Source organism: Phycodurus eques, chromosome 4 (genome assembly GCF_024500275.1).
Source record: "Phycodurus eques isolate BA_2022a chromosome 4, UOR_Pequ_1.1, whole genome shotgun sequence".
Lineage (NCBI taxonomy): Eukaryota > Metazoa > Chordata > Actinopteri > Syngnathiformes > Syngnathidae > Phycodurus > Phycodurus eques.
In genome coordinates, this window is record NC_084528.1 from 30,755,003 (window position 1) to 30,777,925 (window position 22,923).

The 22,923-nt window shown below is 40.1% G+C and overlaps 1 protein-coding gene across 1 annotated transcript; it reads right to left on the reverse strand.

The window, feature by feature from the left end:
* Window positions 1-1,094: 1,094 nt before the first annotated feature.
* Window positions 1,095-20,869, reverse strand: LOC133401810 (lysophosphatidylcholine acyltransferase 1). The gene is made up of 14 exons (XM_061675229.1): window positions 20,424-20,869; window positions 16,721-16,860; window positions 16,333-16,547; window positions 14,657-14,769; window positions 13,016-13,076; window positions 12,731-12,789; window positions 9,731-9,765; window positions 8,938-8,992; window positions 8,720-8,802; window positions 8,357-8,482; window positions 7,998-8,151; window positions 7,756-7,854; window positions 4,623-4,764; window positions 1,095-4,411 (listed from the first exon to the last, which is right to left on the reverse strand). Exons 1-14 carry the CDS (start codon window positions 20,544-20,546, stop codon window positions 4,191-4,193), a joined length of 1,626 nt encoding a protein of 541 aa, XP_061531213.1. The 5' UTR covers window positions 20,547-20,869; the 3' UTR covers window positions 1,095-4,190.
* Window positions 20,870-22,923: the final 2,054 nt, after the last annotated feature.

Genomic DNA, 22,923 nt, shown 5'->3' on the forward strand with positions numbered 1-22,923 from the left:
CTTCTGCGGGTCTTTGGGTCGACGACAAATCTCATTACTTGCAACGTCCAGCTGACCTGCAGTCAGTTCTGACACCTCGACCTCACCAATTTCTAGTTAAACCATAACGAGACATGGCCCCAAATAACACAATCAGCCATCTCCCCACGGACAGATTTACGATCTTTACGTTCGGAATGACAGCCTGTTGCTTGCAAGCCAATCATAGTGATTAAGCAGCCACTAAACAGCCACCAAAGCACCCACACACCCTGAAAGTACAATCATCCATCAAGCCTCAGGCCTCATATCAAAAATCATTGGGTCGATGTAAGCTGTGGTGGGTGTGAGGTTACCCCCCCCCCCCCTCCACCCCCGATGGTTCACAGACAAGGCTATAATCGAGTATCTTGTTTTCCTAAATGCAACAGCTGTGACCCAGAGAGGAAGGGCAGGAGGAAAAGAGCAAGACGTGAGGTAAAGGGACAAAAAGGACACCAGAAATACGAATGGCAGGTGAAATGAGGCAGAAGGACAAGAAGTGGCGCCAAGAACAGACTAAAGTGTTTCACATTTTGGCACAAAGAATACAATCTCATGCATTTAATAGGTCTTTCCTTCATAGATATCCCAAATATTGTAGTTATATAGAATACAAATTTAGTTGTTTTTTGTATTATAGCATGTATGTTAGACAATTCAGAGATGTTTCTAAAAGGTCTATTGAGGCCACCGCCACCGTTCTAATCTAGACAATTAGAAAACACAAACTGCCAGATTACCTGCTGAGAAACCCAGTGGGGGCTCATGCATTTAATGAATACTCACTTGGCTGCAATTATTTAAGGGATGCTGGTGGATGTAATGAAATGTTCCTCTCATCAATACATTTAGAAACCGCAAAGGGTTGTCTTGGTTACTTATTCTTGAGAGAAGTCAACAGACGTATAATCGGAAAGTTTCATTTTCCGACGGGGTGAATAAAAATTGTCGCCGGGTGGGTCGAGAGGGCTGTGGTTGTACCATCGCCCTGTGAAGAACTCAATTTAAACCGTCATCATTTGTCCCACGACAGGCAAGATTTCATACAAGCACTCCTATAAAGGACAGTCCTGTTCAGGTAGCTTAGTTTTTTTTTAATTAAATCCAAGTCACATTAACAAGTTACATCATACCAGTCCTTAATAGACAAATGCAAAGTAGCTTGCAATAATGACTTATCAAAATGCATTTCTAAAATAAAAGTTGAGTACAAAAAAAGAGGTGATGTAAAGCTACAGAGGAAACAGTTGTTTAGTCCACCAGCAGTGAACCATCAGAAAGACAATATCACTCTGTCAAGAGTACACAACATCTTTCTTCTTCAGCTCAATGATGGGCAAACTGTGTTTAGCGAGCAGCATGAATATTCAGAAGAACGGCAAGATGGAAAATGCAGGAACAAAACGGTGAATGTACCCAGAAACTGTTACAGGTGTAAATACAGACAAACAAACATGTACTCAATAATACCATTCTTTTGCAATCCAAATGAACAGTTTTGTATATATATATATATATTAAAAAAAGGGGCTACTTGGTGTGATTTAAAAACATTCGATTCAAGGTCAAGTCCTTGCCATTGTGTTTGAGTAGTATTTCATAGTCACGTCTCCTCTCTGGATGTACAAAATATTGTTTCCTTCACATTTACATGGAAATTGTCTAAACACCCGTTGACAAATACATTTCCACTGTGTGGTGCAAGCATTTCTTACTCATTCAAACCTAATAGATGTTACCAAGTTTGCAAAGTCATTCATTCTCATGCTATAAGTGTTTGTTCCAAGACGAAGCAGAAAAGTCGGTCTAAAATTTGTACTTGAGGCATTCAAATAACCCAAAATTGGTCTAAAATAAGGGAATCGGTGCTGCTTCGTCTAAATCTACAATGGATAGACTATTGCTATTAAAAAAGTAAACAAACTTAACATGCTTTATCTGTGAACTTTCTTTACAAAATAAACAGAACTAAAGTGCAAGCACAAATACGCAAGAGAAATAAAACACAGAGCCATATCAAAAGCATTGTGACTCAAAATCAAAACTTCATTTGAATATGCGTACGATCTGGAGGGTTTGCTTGCGTCTTGCGGCCTGTCATGCGGTGCAGACGTCACCTCAAGGCGCGACACATTCCTACACTCAAAGCCAGTCGACTTTAATGCACGCCAGTTCAACAACAAAACAAAAGGTGTAAGAGGATAAAAAGTGTACAATTTTTTTTCACCAAAACTTCAGTTTGCTTTGCTTTGCTTTTGATTGTGACAAGATTGTCAATACATTCTCTTATCAAGCACTAAAATTATATTCAAGGCTATCGGTTTCTCTACAAAAATCTGAATTTAGGTTGGGAGCAATCAACTTAGCAATAGAAGGAATAAAATAATTGGACATCACATTGTGGTTGAAAAATACAGCATTAAGTTGTAGTATCACATGAAGAAAACGAAGAAAAAAGAAAATGTGGCTCATTTTCGCCAACAATACAAAAAAAGAAAATGTGGCTCATTTTCGTCAACAATACAATCTGCGGCAGTATTAAAAAAAAAAATATATATATACATATATATATATATATATATATATGTATATATGTATATATATATATATATGTATATATACACATAGACATACATATATATCAAACATTCACAAAATGTCCTGCATTTGGAATATTCAAAATACATAACAGAACTCTTTGAAAGGCTGAAAAAAGTGGAATATTGCTTTAGTGAAAGTCTTAACAGGAACATGCAAGCATAGTCTTCAGTGGTATATAATCTACAAGGGGAAAACACTTTTTTTTTTTTTTAAGGATATGCTAATGAAAAAGCAATTACGCCCCCCCCCAAACAGAGTTGGTAATATCCCTTTTATATTTTAAACAAGAATAGCATAAATACAAAATTAGTTTCCATTTTTGGACAACGATTGAAACTAGTATCATTGCATCATGCTTTGTGCAGTTTCAGGCTGGTTCCAGATATGGTCGTTGTACTAGCCTATAGTGTACTGAGAATTTATACAAAAATACGACTACTAGCATATTTCTTTTCAAGCGATTGAAGCTATTAATATTCTGTATTTAATAGGAATGGTCAAACTGTATGGCAATGTAAGGCAGAAAGGGAATTTGGAATTATGTCCTTTTAAAAAAAAAAAAAAAGAAATCCACCAAAACAAAATGTGCTTTCAATGGTCACATCCCTGCCCCCTTCCCCCTTTTAAAGCCATTACACCACTGACTAAAAGGGACAATACAGACATAACAGGTGACATAATCACCAAACATATTTTTGGTCCACATTGTGTCATTTCAACAATAAGAAAAGACACTTGAATAACTGAGGGAGTGATTGGGCAGACCAGTTCGGATGTCGTACAAAGAAAAGACATGCACAGAACCCAGAGTCAAAAATTATGACATCATACAAGTATATTTGTCTGTTGTGTTACTGAACCCTGAGCTAAAACAAAATTATTGTATAAATATATGTATAAAACAAACTTGTAGCAAAAATGTAATCAACTCAAAAGGTCAGAGTACACCTCAAATTTGGCTTGATGCAGAAAAATTGCTTCAAGTGGCACAATTGTCACTGGTATACTCGAGTGGACCTTTGTCATGTAAATACTTCTCAATACTGCCCAAAATTCCATGTCCACACTATCTCGCCAAAAGGCAGCTACCAATTAAAAAAACAAACCAAAAAAAAACAGAAATAAAAATGTGAAACTCAATATTTGTCCAAAATGTGTCGCTTCCATAGTCGAGGCTTGATTTCCACTCGCTTTAAGCATGCAGTCTATTCAAAAATTCAGCAGAGAAAAAAACCAAAACAAAAAAAAACAATGCCCTGACCTTTAATAAGTGCCCTTCAAGTATTTATGCATTGTATTTGAAACAGCTAAAGTTTGCCTTTTGACAACCCAGACTATGAAGAATAATTGTAATTAATATACGTAAAACAGCTATCATGTAGAACCCTACTTAAGAAAACTATGTGGACACAACGCTAGCAAAAAGGTAAGGTAAACATCTCATTTGTAGTGACTGAAATATAGTCCCTTTCAGTTAAAAAAATGCAACCGTCTATCAAGCATGCGCCACATCACAACCTCTCGCCAGGAGAGATGCTTGCTGTTCCACAACTGCACCCTCAACTCTTTCAATTGTGTTTCTTGAGGAGTCCGTGTACTGTGCTGTCATGATCATTGGGGCTGAAGTCGGGGCAGATGCCGTTAGTTATTTTGCTGTTGGCAGTGTCATGCACGTTGTGAAAAGTTGTTTGTTGATGTTGGCAGGTACCACTGAGGAGGCCAGAATTTTTCGGGTACAGGTAGTCCTCTCCCAAGTCACTATGTTCTTCCACAAAGCTCTGGAAATTCTCTGTAGACACCACGAGAGGGGACAAGACAAAAGCAGCAGAAAACCTTAATAATAAAAGGACTTGAACTTTGTGCTGAAAAGACTATATTTGCCAAGGCTTAACAATGCTTCATTCATCATTTTTAAATTATCGTGTTTTACTTTCAGACCCAAATTAGGCTTCCATTTTAAACTGTGTTTCATAGACTCAAGAGATAGTTACGATTCTCACCGAATGTGATCTTTCCCGCGCCTTCACTATCAATGGCAGCAAACAAGCAGGTGACACTGAGGTGACTCACTCCCAAAGCGGTCCTGAGAATAACTGCCAACTCGGGCTCTGTGATAGCGCCATCCTCCTCGGCCTCAAACATCTGAAAAGTCACATCATATACAAATAGTTGATCGTCATCAACTGCAGTTGTCACCCGAATTGACTTGCTCTCTGGTTCTGAGACTAAAGTGGACAAGGTGATTAGGTGCCTATTCAATTGAGTTGATCAAATAGAATTTATTCCAAATAATGCATTTTGAAAAATGAATGAGGCCCACATTTATAGTGCTGGACGCAACTTTAAGACTGTAGATCTGCAAAAGTAGATATGTTTAAAGGGGCCCGTCCATCAGAATCCATTTTGTTCTACTGTTTTATGGATAACTTAGGGGAAAATATGTCTATGACATGCTTTAAGGCTGACACCTATGCGGTTTATCGATTGAATGCAATAGACTTTGAACACCAAAACCACTTGCAAACAACAGGATTTGAAATTACATTCTTTTGTAAAATATTCAAGTGCCTGCCCGCTTCATGGTTGGTACCCACCCACTCAACTCAGCTGAACGGCAACGTGGCATTTCCGGGCTTTAAGCGAGCGAGTCTCAGCCACTGCCGAGCCATAAAAATACAGTCTATAAAGTACACACGTGTTTTACAACAATACTTAACGAAATATCATAATGTATGATGTAACAGTGGATGCAATGGCGAAGCTTGCATTCATTGTCGCCAGCAAAGACTATAGCGGCAGGTCAAATTCCAATAAGTAGGAGTAGTCAACACACTCAACATCACCCCTTCTCTCTTAACTTTTAGCCACATTCTCTATTAGTAGGCCAACAATCCAACACAAATTAAGCTTCACAATGATAGTATACGGGGGGGGCTTTTCGCGCTCGCCATGGCCGCTTCACAGCACACCTTCGCTGGACACGAGCGTGCCGACGACCCGCTCAAGAGGATCAAAGTGGGAGGAGCATATCATTGTGGCGCAAATGAAGCGAATGCGCGTTCAGTGTGTTTAAGTTAACTACTGAAAGGCTCTCATAAGGACTACTCAAACACTCATACACACAAGTCTTGATCTCATTAACACTACTCAAATGCTCTCATTGATACAACTCAAAAGCTCTCATACACACGAGTCTTGCTCTCATTAACTTCTCAAATGCTCTCATACGCACGTGTCTTGCTCTCATCAACACTACTCAAATGCGTTCACGCGAGCACGTCAATCACATTCTCGCACACATCACTGGCATTCACGAGTTCATGTCAATCATGCTCACACGTGAATAGTGTAAATCTTTTATTAGGTAGTTCAATTCAAAAAGTGAAATTATAGAGAGGAACTGCACACTGGACACATTCAGAGTGAAGTATTTCATATTTAAAATATGTATTATTTTGATGATTGTAGCACATAGCAAATAAAAAAAAATTCCCATATTGTGAAACTAAACTATAACGTCAAACGAAATAAATTAATTCAAGAAATAAAGGGATTTTAAATGTAGAAATTGGGCTGGAATTTGCCCTCTGAAAAGTACTTCAGTGTTTAATCACTATGAGTACTGAAGAGGCGGCACGGTGGCCGACTGGTTAGATCGTCAGCTTCACAGTTGTGAGGACCTGGGTTCAATCCCTGGCCCCGCCTGTGTGGAGTTTGCATGTTCTCCCCGTGCCTGCGTGGGTTTTCTCCGGGCACTCCGGTTTCCTCCCACATCCCAAAAACATGCATGAATTGGAGACTCTAAATTGCCCGTAGGTGTGCATGTGAGTGCAAATGGTTGTTTGTTTGCATGTGCCCTGCGATTGGCTGGCAACCAGTTCAGGGTGTACCCCGCCTCCTGCTCGATGACAGCTGGGATAGGCTCCAGCACGCCCGCGACCCTAGTGAGGAAAAGTGGCTCAGAAAATGGATGGAGTACTGAAGAAAAACTTTTCAACTATATTCTAATTTATTGAGATGTACCTATATTGAAAAAAAGTCAAAATATTTGACTCTGACTGTGTGTAGTCTGTAGTGCATATCTTTGACACGAGTTTCACAACGACAATTAAATTCCTTCCTTCCCTTTGACACCTCATTAGGTACACCGGGGCAGGGGAGCTTAAACGCGACTATCCGGCCATCCTTCCCGCAATGAACTGTATAACGTTTCAGATTGTAACGCAGCGGTGTTGAAACTCTGTCTTGAGTCCAGGAGTAAACACACATCCACTGCGCTTTAGCCCGAAAGTCACATTTATTCGGCAGCATCCGCGACCGAAGAGCAAGACACGTGCGTATGAGAGCATTTGAGTAGTGTTGATGAGAGCAAGACGCGTGTGTATGAGAGCGTTTGACTAGTGCCAACGAGAGCGTTTGACTATTGCCATTGAGAGCATTTGAGTAGTGTTAATGAGAGCAAGACTCGTGGGTATGAAAGTGTTTGAGTAGTCCTTATGAGAGCCTTTCAGTAGTTTGTGTGTGTGAAAGCATTTGAATAGTATGTGTGAGAGCTAATCCTGAGGAATGCCCCTAAGGGCCTTCATAGCTGTCCCACGCTTCTACGCTGGCAGATACCGTGATAAGGAACAATCAGGGCCAAGCTGTTTTCCATATTTAAATTGAGGAAGATGAGCGATCCAATCAGAGCAAAGCTCATTTACATGTCGCATAATGCAAATACAGACTTTCTCAAATGCCAGGCGGAAAAGACCAACTTGAAGAGCTTGAAAAATGACCTTCTGGGCATTTCCTACCCAAACTATTTTGCAAAACCGATAAAAAGGCATCTAAGATTTTAGAAATTAAATTGAGAAAAAGATGGAAAGGGACCTTAAACGCTATTTCATGCAATCACAAAAGAGTTTATTTTTCATGACCAACCTTAACATTTTAACTGATTCCAATTGAAGATTTTTTGCAAACTTACAGGTTAAGGTTGAAAATGTGTTTTGTTCCAAAGACAGAAGAACAAAAACCTCCAGGATGTTGCTAATAAAGCAAATGCACTGGGGTGTTCCTATGAACAAACAAAACTATAAACCGTATTCAATCCATTACTTAGATGGGCTTGAGTCTTAAAATAGAACTTACCTTGAAGGCCAATTTCAGTGTTTCCAGAGTTTTGGAAGGCCTGCATACAACAGATAAGGCTATCACATATTCTCTGATATCCACGCTGTTATCTTCATGCTGGAAAAGCGAGAGCAGCCCAAATTACAAAAAAAACATGTCCATCCCTGTATTCATTTCATTCGTGCAAAGGCCTTTAAAATGCTAAGAAACATGTTTTTTGCAACCAAATACATTTCTCAAACTTTCCAGCAAATGCTGACCTCATCAAAAAGGACAAATGTGTCTTGTAACATATCTGAAACGGGCACATCCAAGAACTGAGCAAAGTCATCCAAGCACAGCTTCTGTCCTTGCAGCTTTCTGGATCTGTTCCCATAATCCTGAAGAACCTTTTCGGGGTTTTGGGGTTTAAGCCTGTGACAGAATATTAATGATCATTAACAGTGTGCACAAAAAAAATAGGATGAGTCAGATAGTGGCAAACGTTGATCCTATAAAAAAATATTAACAAAAACGACAGTAGCAGCAGCAACAACAACAACAACGACGACGACGAAGACCATGATCCCACCTGTATCCATTGCTCAGTTTCCTGTAACGTGAGGTTTGAATGACTTACCCCAGCCTCCTGACAAGTTTGGAAAACTCCAACAGGCAGGTGTCAACTGGCAGTCTTAAGTGGCCTTCTGCCATTGCCAGCTGGCAGTCCTCAAATGAATAATCTGTGATGGGGACCCCCAGGGCTCTGTTACAGTGAAAACAATGGCAGGTCTTTAGTACATAAAACACATTGCAATGCTTATGAAGGGAAAACAAAAAAAAAAGGGACTGTGTTCACATTACATGCTGTATAAAGCTCTAAACTATGAGAGCTCTCTCATTTGCACTGGATTTTTTATTTTATTTTTTTGTTTACACTCCAAAGACTAAATGCTACAATTAATGACACAACATACTAAAAACATTCCTATTTAAAACTTACTTGGCCATGACATGCCTCACGTTGACAGCAAACAGAACAGGATTCCTTTTCTCTTCCTCAGAGGGAGTGTAGATTGGAAGGAACTGCAATAAGAGACCATTTAATAAATGATTAGGGTCAATTTTCATTTAATAGCCACTGTAAAGCCACTGCCCTATAAAGATCTGGAATTTTCATCATCATAAACGGTGAGATGTATTGAGCTTCCATACACTTACCTCTATTTCAAACACGTTGTGTAGCTGGCACAGTGTCAGCCACAAGATCTTAAACCTGGAATAAAAAAAGAATTAGCAATGTGACTCGTGGCCTGGATCTTTGTGGAATTTTCTACAAAACATGAAATGGAACACTTCAAACACATTGAAAATCCTCTAAATTAAAGGGAAAAAAGCAATTGATTACTGAAGTAGTTGAAGTCTACTACCCACATTGCTCTTCTCATGAATGATGTTCCATTTGCACAACTTGAGTCGGGTTTTTAGGGCAAGTGACGCAATTTGAAATGTTACGCTTTCGTCTTGTACGAACGAGTTTATTGATGGATATTTTTCACTGAAACTTGTCGGCCAATGGAAAACCGAGTAGCAGATTAAACCAAAGGGTCAAGGAGTTGATAAATGATTCAGTTATAATGTTTTACTCTAATTTGAATTTCTTCTACAGGCGATATCACACGAAAACATTCCCCCAAAAAAAGTTTTTTCGGACACTAAAAACTGAATTTCTCCAGTGCCCATCTTGTGATTTTCAAAATTCTTGGTGCGTTGTCCAACCAGACTTCACATTTTGACAGACTGTAATTTTTTGGGAAACCTTGTCACATTGCTATTTTTTATGTCGATGTAGGAGAAAAAATGCATGTCGCCATCCGCCACTTATTTCTTTATCAATATTCTGGGAATAAGAAGACTAACTTTACTGCTTGACATTTTTTTATTGTAAGTAGTTTTATTGTCAAATACATATAGTAAAATGTAGTACTGTACATGGTAAAAAGAAAATACTTACGCTCCAGGCCCTTGCCACGTCCAAGTGATTGTGTCCTTCACAAGACAAAAAAGGCCAGTAAATGAAAGAAACAGTATTTTCTATTTCAGGGCATTTTCAATTAGCTTTCCATCCATACTTCCAGATCCATACTTTGACATTTTTGACATCAGTGAAAGATATTTTCACATGTGAATTTTGCAATAGGTCTAATTTCTGCAAAGAATACGAGAACATTTCCACATTTTTTGAAACAGTATTGCAGTTTACATTTAAATCATGTTGAAGTCGATTAAAAACCACGAGGTGCTTGATAAGATTGGTACTTGTGTTCTAATGCATCGCCAAAAAGCGGCCACCAGGTGTCTCTATAAGAATGCGTTAATCATATTACATAAAACATCAAAGACTGCACGAATTTATTCATAATTGGAGCTTGCTCAGACTAAGACAAAACCAAAAAGTTATGTTATAAGGAACAAATCTGATTGTTGAGATGACCTTAAAGTTTAAGAATAACCTAGACACTAGATACAGAAAAATAATACATTGGCTTATTAAATCGTAAGCAGAGTATTATTAGTGTCCAGAAATCAGGCCTTTGTTTTCATATTTGCAAAACAAACCAATCTTCTTTTCCTTTGGGCTTGTCCCATTAGGGGTCGCCACAGCGCGTCATCCTTTTCCATGTAAGCCTATCTCCTGCATCCTCCTCTCAAACACCAACTGCCCTTATGTCTTCCCTCACGACATCTATCAACCTTCTCTTTGGTCTTCCTCTAGCTCTCTTACCTGGCAGCTCCATCCTCATCATCCTTCTACCAATATACTCACTATTTCTCCTCTGGACGTGTCCAAACCATCGAAGTCTGCTCTCTCTAACTTTGTCTCCAAAACATCGAACCTTGGCTGTCCCTCTGATGAGCTCATTTCTAATTTTATCCAACCTGGTCACTCCGAGAGCGAACCTCAACATCTTCATTTCTGCCACCTCCAGCTTTGCTTCCTGTTGTCTCTTCAGTGCCACTGTCTCTAATCCGTACATCATGGCTGGCCTCACCACTGTTTTATAAACTTTGCCCTTCATCCTAGCAGAGACTCTTCTGACACATGAAACACCTTCATCCACCCGTTCCAACCTGGTTGGACGCGCTTCTACACTTCCTGACCACACTCTCCATTGCTCTGGACGGTTGACCCCAAGTATTTAAAGTCCTCCACCCTTGCTATCTCTTCTCCCTGTAGCCTCACTCTTCCCCCACCACCCCTCTCATTCATGCACGTATATTCTGTTTTACCTCGGCTAATCTTCATTCCTCTGCTTTCCAGTGCATGCATCCATCTTTCTAACTGTTCCTCCAGATGCTCCCTTCTTTCACTGCAGATCACAATGTCATCTGCAAACATCATGGCCCACGGGGATTCCAGTCTAACCTCATCTGTCAGCCTATCCCTCACCACTGCAAACAGGAAGGGGCTTAGGGCTGGTCCCTGATGGAGTCCCACCTCCACCTTAAATTCGTCTGCCACACCTATAGCACACCTCACCACTGTTCTGCTGCCCTCGTACAAGTCCTGTATTATTCTAACATACTTCTCAGCCACTCCAGACTTCCGCATGCAGTACCACAGTTACTCTCTGGGTACTCTGTCATAGGCTTTCTCTAGATCTACAAAGACACAATGTAGCTCCTTCTGACCTTCTCTTTACTTTTCCATCAACATCCTCAAGGCAAATAATGCATCTGTGGTACTCTTTCTGGGCATGAAACTATATTGTTGTTTGCAAATACTCACTTCTGTCGTGAGTCTAGCCTCCACTACTCTTTCCCATAACTTCATTGTGTGGCTCATCAGTTCCCACAGCTCCGCACCTCACCCTTGTTCTTAAAAATGGGCGCCAGCACACTTTTCCTCCATTCCTCAGGCATCTTCTCACGCGCTACAATTCTATTGAACAAGCTAGTCAAAACTCCACAGCCACCTCTCCTAGATGCTTCCATACCTCCACAAGAACGTCATCAGGACCAACTGCCTTTCCATTTTTCAACCTCTTTAATGCCTTTCTAACTTCCCCCTTACTAATCATTGCCACTTCCTGGTCCACCACACTTGCCTCTTCTACTCTCTCATTTTCCTCATTCATCAACTCCTCAAAGTATTATTTCCATCTATCTAGCACACTACTGGCACCAGTCAACATATATCCATCGCTATCCTTAATCACCCTAACCTGCTGCACATTCTTCCCATCTCTAGCCAACTGTCTGGCCCAACTGTATAGATCCTTTTCTCCTTCTTTAGTGTCCATACATGTCATCATATGCCTCTTGTTTGACCTTTGCCACCTTTACTTTTGCTCTATGTCACATCTCAATGTATTACTTTCGCCTCTCCTCGTTCCTCTCAGTGTCCCACTTCTTCTTAGCTAACCCTTTTCCTTGTATGATTTCTTGTACTGTGAGGTTCCACCACCAAGTCTCCTTCTCTCCTTTCCTGCCAGAAGATACACCAAGTACTCTCCTACCTGCCTCTCTGATCACCTTGGCTGCAGTGGTCCAATCTTCTGGAAGCTCCTCCTGTCCACCGAGAGCCTGTTTCACCTCTTCCCGAAAAGCTGCACAACACTCGTCCTGTCTAAGCTTCCACCACATGCTTCTCTGCTCTGCCTTTGTCTTCCTAATCTTCCTCCCCACCACCACTTTGGCCCACAGTAGCTGAATTTCCACCGGCGCCCTGCAGGTTGACGGCGCTGGTGGCGGACGTTGTTAACCCGGGCCACGACCGATCCGGTATGGAATTCTTTGGATGAACGCTCATATTTGTTTGGCAAAGTTTTAAGCCGGATGCCCTTCCTGACACAACCCTCTGCATTTATCCAGGCTTGGGACCGGCCTACAGTTTGCACTGGCTTGTGCCCCCCCCCCCCCCTTCCCCCCTCCCCCTCCCCCCCCTCCCTTAGGGCTGCATTTGCAAAACAAAACCAATATACATATATATTTAAGATGCCAAGAATCGTACCAGTTTGTTTGGGTATCGCATCACAACTGGCTGCACTGGTACAGCTGGGATGAAGGCCCCTACAAGACCCAAATGAAGACACCTACAGGTTATGCTTTACAAACCAAGAGCATTCACTTTTTTAAAATGTAACTGAGAGAAAAAAAATAAACAACAAAAAATGATTTAGATATCAATTCATACTGTGCTTTTAAATAAAAGTACAATTCCTGACACAATCTGGAATGTAGGTTACATACACACATCTAAAACGAGGAAGAAGAAGAAAACAGATGACCAGTTTACCTGGCTTAAAGGTGATTAGGCAGGATCGATTTGTGCAGGTGCCCTCTGGAAAAATCATTATCTGCATGAAAGAAATGCACACACCATGTAAAAATTTTTTGGGTTGTTAACATTTTGAGAAAAGGATAAAATAATAAAGTAAGATCCATAGATTTTATTATAAAAGTGACTAAATCACTGCTTTTGCAAAGTATACATGGCCACCATGAGCCTGATTTACTAAAGGCTTGCATGTGCCAAAATGGACACAAACTGGAGTGCACACGCAAATAGATGTGGGAGCTGATCTATTAACTGGGCACACACAGGATTGCGTCTGCCAACTGGGCCATTTTAGTTAGGCTGTTAATTTTGCACGTTCTTGGAGGAGGATATGCAAATTGGTTAATTTGGCACGCACAGTGCGATTTATCAAACCTGAGACAAATTGCAACCGCTGATTTAGCATTTTTAAATACCATCTAAATGGCAGATGCAAATGACACGGCTAACTGACTTTGAAGCGAAGGCAAAAATGAGAGGCGACGGGCAGAACAGATGTTTTCCCGCTCCTGTATATATTTTTGAAATGCCAGAAAAAATTATCACTATCATCTATTCAGCTTTTGGAACTTCTGAGTAAGGGCCAACTTGTAGCCAGTCGCATGAAGGAGTCACTGATGACAAAAGTCATTTACACTCAGTTGTGGCCAAGATCATTGCCTGCAACCGTGGTCATCGACCAGGAGAAGAATGAGAATGAAGGAAAAAAAAAAAAACGTCAGCTACGACAGCGCTTGAGAGGATGCAGCAACGGCTCATCCATGCCAACATCAGCTGTGTGATGGCCTTAAGACAGACACCGATGCGATCAATTGCATTCCAGCAGACTACCTTTTTTTTGTCATATGGAAAACAAGATGAAAATGATTCAGCTAATGTCCATATCTTAGCAAAGTTCTCAGGCTCTCGTGTACTTCTGACTCACGTACAGAGCAACATTCTCACAATCTTGTGAAATTTGTGTCACGGTTTCAAACCTTGAAATAAATTGGTCGTGCTCTTCCCTTTGGTTGCAATTGACTTTAAACATACTTTGCAGCGGAATAATTTTGGGTCATTGTCCGATGCTGCAAAACAGAAATAATTACAAATTACTGATAAAAGTGTGCCTCTTTTATAAAGTAGCTCCTCTCTTCACCGCCTTGTCGTCAGTATGAGACGTGCGCATCAGCGAGGTCACCAAGTGCAAATGCTGTTCATGTAATATGCAGATATCACGTCTGTACAACTTTTGGGGCTCTTTGAATGTCAAGGTACCACTTTATCCGTATGGCAATTACTAATGATGAAATGTAACTTAACAAATTGACTAAAACAAAATAATTTTTTTTTTTATTATTGCTACAACTTTGACTATGGAACCAGTTAGTCCAAATTCTAATGAATTCCAATGGGATTTTTTTAATTCAAACCAATCAGAGGTCAAACAGCCTCAGCGAACAGATCCCGTTTAACTTTGGCGGTTCCATTGTAGAGCAAACATTTCTCAACTGTGTGGAAGCTGGAACCTTCAATGTGGATGTCTGGTTTAAAATATACAGTATGTCAGTGATCATAAATGAACTCCAAAATGGAGGCTTTTTGAGACACATTCTTTACCTGTGGCCATTCCCCTCCAGAGTGGGCTCTGCGTTTGATCTCTTCCACAGTTTTCTTTCTCGAGTCCTGGTCTGATCTTGATACAAACACTGGCCTGATGTACTTTATTAAAGCTGGAGGAAAAGACAAAAGATAATTACAAAGGCTCGAGCAGGACTCGCTTTTTAAATCGCTTTGACAATATTGGAAGAATGCAGTCAAACTAACAATTTTAGTTTAAATGCGTTTGTAAAATTTAAGCACAGTCGTCAGAAAGTGTTGATTTAGTTCAGTAGATTAACAACATGGAGAAAAAATATATTACCAATATGTCATCTTTGTCAGGCAAGTATTTGCTCATACAACATCAAGAACATGACAACAAAAAGACCAAGTAGCACAAGACAGACAAGAAAAAATTGAAATCACTAGGATACGAGGGATGCAACGGTACTTGGTAAAATATGTTCGGTAAGCTCTGCATGGGACAATAGTTTGGGCCATTGTCTGTCTGCGTGTGCGTGAGAGAACATGCCCAGGCAGATGAAAAGTCCTCACCCGTGAGGTAATGTCCTATCACTGTTGTGCCGTGCCCCCCCCCCCCCCCCCGACAGTCGAGCAACTCGAAAAGATGATTAATACCAGTGAAACAATTCTTGTCTATTGAGAATCCTGTTGAACACACATAACGTCTCACTTTAGATAAACAAGAGTTAGTTAGAGCATTTATTGCTGAAGATTTGCAGCCCTTTTCCATGGTTGAAGATGTGGGGTTTCGTCACTTCACGAAAATGCCGACCCATATTATGTTTTGCCCTGTTGTACAGATTTCAGCAGCAATGTAATTCCCAACCTCCATGACTGGACAAGTTGTGTTTTTTGGGGGTATTTTTTTACATTTTAGTTTGTTATACATATTTTATACTACTGTATTGTCATGTGTAGACATGACAATACAGTAGTATAAAATACTACTGTCTGCACAATCGTGGCGCAAAAAACGAGATACAGACCGCGAATCGTGGGTTACCTGTAAAGTTACACCCGTAACATATAATGGAATTTGTATCCAGCATTTAAGATCTAAACATGACCCACAAAAGGGAAAAATGTACAATGATTTACAGAAGGAACCATGAACTGATATAAATTGTCTTTAAAAATAAATAAATCAATAAAATAAAGCAGAATAAAGGCGGCATAGCACGGGTAGCGCAGTCATGCAAAGAATTAATTGATTCCAACTGTGAGCTGATGGAAAGGGATTAGGACTCCAACTACAACCTGAAGAGACACTTTGCACACGTCACTGTGGCTGATCAGGTCTTAATACCTAGTCTGGATTCACCTTGCTCAATTTGGGCATTGGGTTCTGGTTCCTCCCACAAATCTGACCAGCTGACCGAATTTACATGATTACGTGGATATCTGAGAAAGTGGTTGGGGGGGGAAAAAAGCTTATTTAAAAAAATATATAAATAAATAAATACATAAAAAGTGTGTTCACTCATTCCCAAGCACAGAATGTTCAAATCAATTCCAAGCATGCTGTTTTTTTTAAATGTACATGTCAATTATCAGGACAATTGTCTGCATAAAAATATCATGTAGTCACAAACTGCTACTACAGTATATACACACATGGATTGTGCATAATCTATAATTTCAAAGTATAAAAATCTGTGATAGTTACTCACTTCCCCACACGGGTATATCCTTGCTCTCTGCTTTCATGACAATGGAGGCCATTGTCATGGTGACTGGTATAGCATCAAAGTAGGAAGAGTGGGGCGCCAGAGTGAGAATGGGTGCTTCGGTGGGCAACGCCCGCTGCCCTTTAACAGTTATCCAATGGAAGCCGCCCGCAAACCACATGACCCGCATGATGATCTTCAAAATGATGTCAACCAGTCTGAAACCAAGAGGAATCAAGTTTAAAGGCCTCAGTTAATTTACATTATTAACGTAGATCAAATGTATGAAACCTTTATCAACATGTACAACAAAACAGAAATCCACAGTGTGTCCAAATTCGCTGAGTGAATCGTAATGCAAACATTCGTGCACACACAGCAGGGCACGCACCTCCTCCAGAGGCACTGCGGTTCGACAGCAGTCTCAGAGTGTCCCGCTGAGGCCAGAAACGCAAAAGGCCAAGCCAGCAGCATCATAGATGCAGCTACGAGTAGACGGATGGGGAATAGCGTGACTGTCATAACTGCTATCTGTAAACAATGAGAAAAAAAAGATGGATAAATAAAACATCTGACCAACTCATTCAAGGTTATTCATTTTACTATCTGACTGCACAAGAATTCTCTGGGGTACAGTCAGTAGTCATACTGGAACAGAAAAGAGCCGACCATAAGGTGACCAGCACATAATTTCTTAAATGTCTTAATATGCAAAAGAACAAAATTACTTTTACAAACTCCAAAACATTTTGAAAATTACTAATCTAACAGAAAGGATAGATACAGGAAGTCGCCGTCGTGTTAAAACTGAGGAGTCCAAAACCAGTGAAAACAGGTTTGATAAGAACATCATAATACATACGAGGTTTGAGAGTGGGAAGACAGAGAGATGGGTGCAGAAACACAAGTGTGTGTTACATGTACATAAGCATTTGGCTGGTTACCGCTTTCAGGGTATACTGCAATTTGAATAGGTCACGATTTCAACACCAAACAAATTTTCCACCATACTGTTCCTGTGTTATGAGGGGTTTTGCTGTTTTTGTTTTTTTTATTCTTTCCGAGAACGGCGTCTTGAAATTAACATTTGCAACCAGCTATGAGAGTTAGTGTGTCTAGAACTTATAAAATAAATACCGACACGGTAGGCTTGCTACCCATGCAGATAATGTCGCTAACTAGCATGGCTCACATCAGTTTAGCAAGAGTTTGGCAACAATTGATTTGCCTGTCCCTTTCAGACAGAACTGAATGAAGTCAGACATTGCTGTGTCTAAAATATTTCATGTGGGTCACCAACGATCTGGTTTTTAGAGCGGGCTCTCTGAACTGAATGATTGGGAGCCAATGTGTCAGTTTCTCTCGTCTTTTTTTCCTGTTAAAGTCGCACGTGACCACGCACCTACAGGTCAGAGTTCTACGAGTCTGTTTTTGCACGAGATTGTGACCCCAGAAAAACAAAATGCAATTGATGGACCTGTCTAAAATCATTGCATGGGAATTTAAGCTAATTTTCAATAAAAGCGTGACAAAAGATTCAGAGGCTACACTCATGCCCACAATCCAATATATGCACTTCAAAAATAAATCTGTTTTTGCATACTTTTTGTAGCACTCCATTTGAATTCATAATGCAAGGCAAACACGTATTCAACAACGTATTTTTTTTTTTTTTTACGTTAGTAAGTTTTTTTTTTACATTAGTATCTTTACACAATTTAATAAATGAATTGAAGCAACAAAAAATATCTGAGGAGCCACTTAGGAGTTGAAAAAGCTGGCTCTTTTTAGGGAGCTGAGCCAAAAGAACCGGCTCTCTAAAGAGAGCCTAAATTCCCATCACTACAAAATATCTGTAATGAGATTATTAGACACGTGGCAGCGTTAGCCTGACAGCGACAGTTGCTTCCAATAAAGATGACAGCAACTTGGGAACAAGTCATAATTGCCGGGCACATATAGACAAAACACTATTCATACTCACAGTCACACCTCGGGACGATTTAGAGTATTTGAATAACTAAAGTAATTAGGTTTCAATAGGAGTCTTTCAAGGTGCCAATACAAAAACAATTTAGATTAACTAATCTCACAACTGATGTCAATGTTTATCTTCTGTCAATATTTGTCTTGATAGTAACAGCTAGAGTCGGGAACTGTATCGGGACTATCTAATCTGGAGACACTTCTTATCTGTCAATTTAGATGATCTGTTTACATTGTACATAAACCCAGCAAATAATAGTAGACTGAACACATTTAGCTGAATATGCATTTATTCTAAATTAGCAATACAGTGAGCACAATAATAATAAACTTTACCATACTTGACGTCGTAGTAAACGTATGCAATACAATAGCTGTATATACTATTCAGCCTTTAGTGCTTCGTTTTGATCAGGGTTCTGTTGGTCAGTACAGTTGTTTACCAGCTTGATATTTACAGCCTAGATGCACCATTCCTTCCCCAACACATCTCCGTTAAAATAACGAATTGACAATATATTCTACAGACAACAATGGCAGTGAACGGTTGGATTCCAACTGACGTCTACAAGTTGATGTCAATGGCAATGAATGAGTGTTAATAGCTCTTTGACAAGCAATTGAACATTAGAATCTTTAAAATTTGAAGCAGCATAATGAGGGCTTCATGTACCATCACATGCAAACGAGTTAACGACAACAATAAAAAGTATAACAATCAATTTTAAAAACAATTCAAACAGAACAGTTTAGTCACACTTCACCCAATGTTGCCACGTCATGATTTGATATTAGGAGCCTGTTTTGTACTGTAATAAAACAAAATACAGGCACACTGTCTATACTGACAAATGTATTAATACCTTATACATATATGTATAATATATATACCTATATGATTTATATTTGTAATAAGTATGAATAATATATTGTAATATAATTTTATATAATATTTGTAATAATTATATTACTTTTAAACAGTACCATATGTATTTATTTATAAAACGTTAATCTTGTGACAAACCGACATTGGACAGACATTGAGATCCAAATCAAATCATAACGTTTGTGAAGTTACAGCCTTAATATATACTATTCATGACAGTTTTGTTGCAGAGATGTTTCTAATGTAAACTGTGCCTTGACTATAAAGGTTGGCCAACAGTTATTTATACAATTGCCTTATCAGAGAGAGTAAACATCAGCAGGTATGATCACATCACACTAAACCGGGCAAAAAGAAAAGTGATCAAATCAAGTTACTTAACACCAAAAGATTCCAGATCACACCAAAACATTCATTTGTACTAATGACAAATAAATACTTTCACCCTTGCGCCTCATGTCATGTTGTCAGCAATTACTGTGGCAGGAGATAATGACAGTTAAACAATGCGACTGAATGTTTGAAGTCAAATTGGGACAAGTCACATATGGTAAACACCCCAAAATCCTCATTGCCATCGAGCTGCAAGCGCGGATGATATTCAACTTTGAGTGATTTACATTGTTGTTTGTGTCACACACACACAAAAAGACGGTTCTAAATTTGAACTGGCCTCGTCCTCTCTGAACCTAAATAAATTTTGTGTGAAAACTGTCACTGTTCCACAGTGTACCAATGGGACGCGTGAAGCGACAAAGCAGAAATAGGAAAATAATCGATCCAGCTCTGATTGCAACTCTGAGCGTGACTAAAAAGTAACTCGTGTTTGAAATAAGCAAAAAAATGTGAGTTCAGGAGCAACAAGCTAGGCCCATCATCAGCACCATCATCATCATCACCATCATCATCATCATCATGTAGGGACGGCCATGCTCATGTAATCATTTCATGCTTTAGGATTCCTATAATATAGCTAGTTTTGTGTTTTTGGGGGGCCATTTCTCTCCATGACGATACTAACAAAGTCTGACTGAAACTGCTCTCATGCCTTCCCTTTTCCTTCCAAAGCGGGCGAGGAACATGCAACATGTAACATGGCTAATGCTAGCCGAGTGGCTAGGACTCGCACAGCTGACTTCGATCCTTGCCCAAACAGTCGTCATCATTAGTGGTGACAGCCTCGCAGACGGCCCATTTGCATCCACGCGAGATATTGATTTACCTTGGCCTTTTCCATGGCGGTGAATTTCAAGACGTGTACAAAAGGGTTTCTGAACGGAGGCGCTCGGTCCAGCTTCTTCCCGTCGGCGTCCATCGCACGTTGTCCGCGAGCCCCCAGCCTCATCGCGACCACAAATATGTGTCGAGTGCGCCCTAAATAGCCCCCCAAAAAAGGCAGACGCGAATTTGAACGACGGTCCACAAGAGACACTTCGCAGTTGCAGTCTTCGGCTGTATCGCGCTCGGCGGCTAATTACGGCGACGGTGCGTGGTTATTAACGCTATCTCCCTTCATCGGGCACCATGGAGGGATAATGGTTATCTTTGGATTAGGCGGCGTCACTTCAAGTCGGCTTTATCTGGACGCCGAGTCGCCTTGTTCGTCAGCCCCGTTGCGCAGAAGGCTGCGATCCGCTAGCTCGGCATGCTAACGGACTGGAGCCACGATTCCGCCGCCCTGTCTCTGCGCATGCGCCGGACATCCTTCAGCGTCCGGCCGCATTTTAAGGTTACAAACAACAAACAAATAATTACGTACTTCGGTAACCAATTTACAACCCCTTTTGTTTGTTTACGTATGTGCATGTGTGAAATCAAAACTAAATGAAAGTCGTAGTCGAATGTGGTTATGTTGCTATTTGATTTGAGATATCAACGCTCTTTATTAGAATATAGTTTAGAGCTGACTGCTGCACAAAGTATTCCGTAGGCATGGCTCCACGAACAATCCACATGTTTTACATACTAAATACGTATCATATGGTGTGCGTTACCATTTGCATTGGTGCGTTTATGTGCACGGAAAGCACTGAAGAAGCATATCATTTATGCTATTTTGATTAAAAAACGACTCATCCCACTAGCCTGATCATATCCTGCATATACTGTACACGAGCAACAGTTTTTTTTCACCCTCGCCCCAATGTAAGTGACGGGCCAACCGCCCAAAGACTCAATTGCGATGAGGCAATCTTTTTAAGTAATCCTTTGCTCCCCTCTAGTGGCAACAGGCTTGGTAACACAGGCACTGCGATATGGAAGGAAGAGCTACCCCTTGTGGTAATTATAATATTTTTTCACGTCTCTGTTGTAAATACTACTCTATCTATCTATCTATCTATCTATCTATCTATCTATCTATCTATCTATCTATCTATCTATCTATCTGTCTATCTGTCTATCTGTCAATCTGTCTGTCTGTCTGTCTATCTATCTATCTGTCTGTCTGTGGAGTTAAAGGCACAATATGAAAACAAAGTAGAGTACTTAATGACTTGCACTGTGTCATCAGCATCCCATCAAGACAAGGACCCATGTTCTGTGGATTGCGTGACTAATTGACCTCATGCAGGAAGTTGTTCAATTAATATACTCACACATTCTCATCATCATCATCATGTTTCCACGCATTTTTTCCCCTCCTGTTTTTGTAATTGCAAGTACAGCAGGAACCACCTCTTCAACATACACACGAGCAGACACACTACTCACTCCTTTTCGTTTTTGTCGAGCATGCAGTCAAAGTGCCCCGTAGGCTGACGTATGAGGTAGCGACATTTGCATTTGACAGGAATCACATCAGACATGGTTAATACTGCAGAGGATGCAAAGACAGGAAAAAAAAAACACACAGCAGAATAGCTTTCCCTCATTCAACCTGCTCCCCGCCCAACCCTCTTCCCTTCAATCTCATAGCCGAGGTGCTTAAATTAAAAAGGAAGAAATGCAATTTAAAGACATGGGGTAAACAATCACGAAACACTTGTTTCTGAAGGAGACACAATTTGCTGGTGCCTTGTCCAATTTCTTATGGCCCGGAGGCCTGCTGCTGCACTTTAACACATGGTTGTACGCCTCTGATTAAAACTGTAATGTCAGTGTTGAATCAATCCATATGACATTTTCGAAGTATCAGGACATTGTATACAAACAGCATTTTTTTTGTTTTTTTTTTGTTTTGTTTTCATTTGGTAACAGCAAGGTGACTCGCACTGTGTTGCAAGACACATGCCTTCCAACTATTTGTGAGGGGAAAGGGAAGTTACAATATCCCAGACAAGTATAAATATGTCACTATCATTGTTTTATCGTGCTTTTTGCCAAAGCTGCATGTAGGAACAAAGCAGAGGGCATTTAATAGCACAATTAACCATTTTTTATTCCTGCTTTGGGGATCATTTTAGCAGCTCAAACAAGAATGTGCCTGTCCTCTTTCAACATGAAATGTCACTAAAACAAAATGAAACTGTGGACTTTTTATTTTAAAGAAAAACATCTGGACATTTGCTTGCAACTTGCCTTCAAAGTGAACTAAGAAATGTAACCACTTGCAACATGTGAAGGCTGAATGTGCGTTAAGAGTGTTTGATGTAGACAATCGCTTTGGAATTTGATAAAATGATGGCTAGCAATGAGAGGAAAAACACAGACACACAAACACATATTTGGTGCATCTAGTTATGTTTCACATATTTTGATGGGAGCAGTAGTACAAGGTGACG

What these genes read in the sequence shown, in the direction of transcription:
- LOC133401810 (XM_061675229.1), bottom strand. Translation starts at nt 20,546, where the DNA reads ATGAGGCTGGGGGCTCGCGGACAACGTGCGATGGACGCCGACGGGAAG. An exon ending in CTGGAGGGGAATGGCCACAG is followed by an intron (nt 13,077 to 14,656) that starts GTAAAGAATGTG and finishes TCTTTCATGCAG; the next exon opens with ATAATGATTTTTCCAGAGGG. An exon ending in CGCGGGAAAGATCACATTCG is followed by an intron (nt 4,412 to 4,622) that starts GTGAGAATCGTA and finishes TGGTGTCTACAG; the next exon opens with AGAATTTCCAGAGCTTTGTG.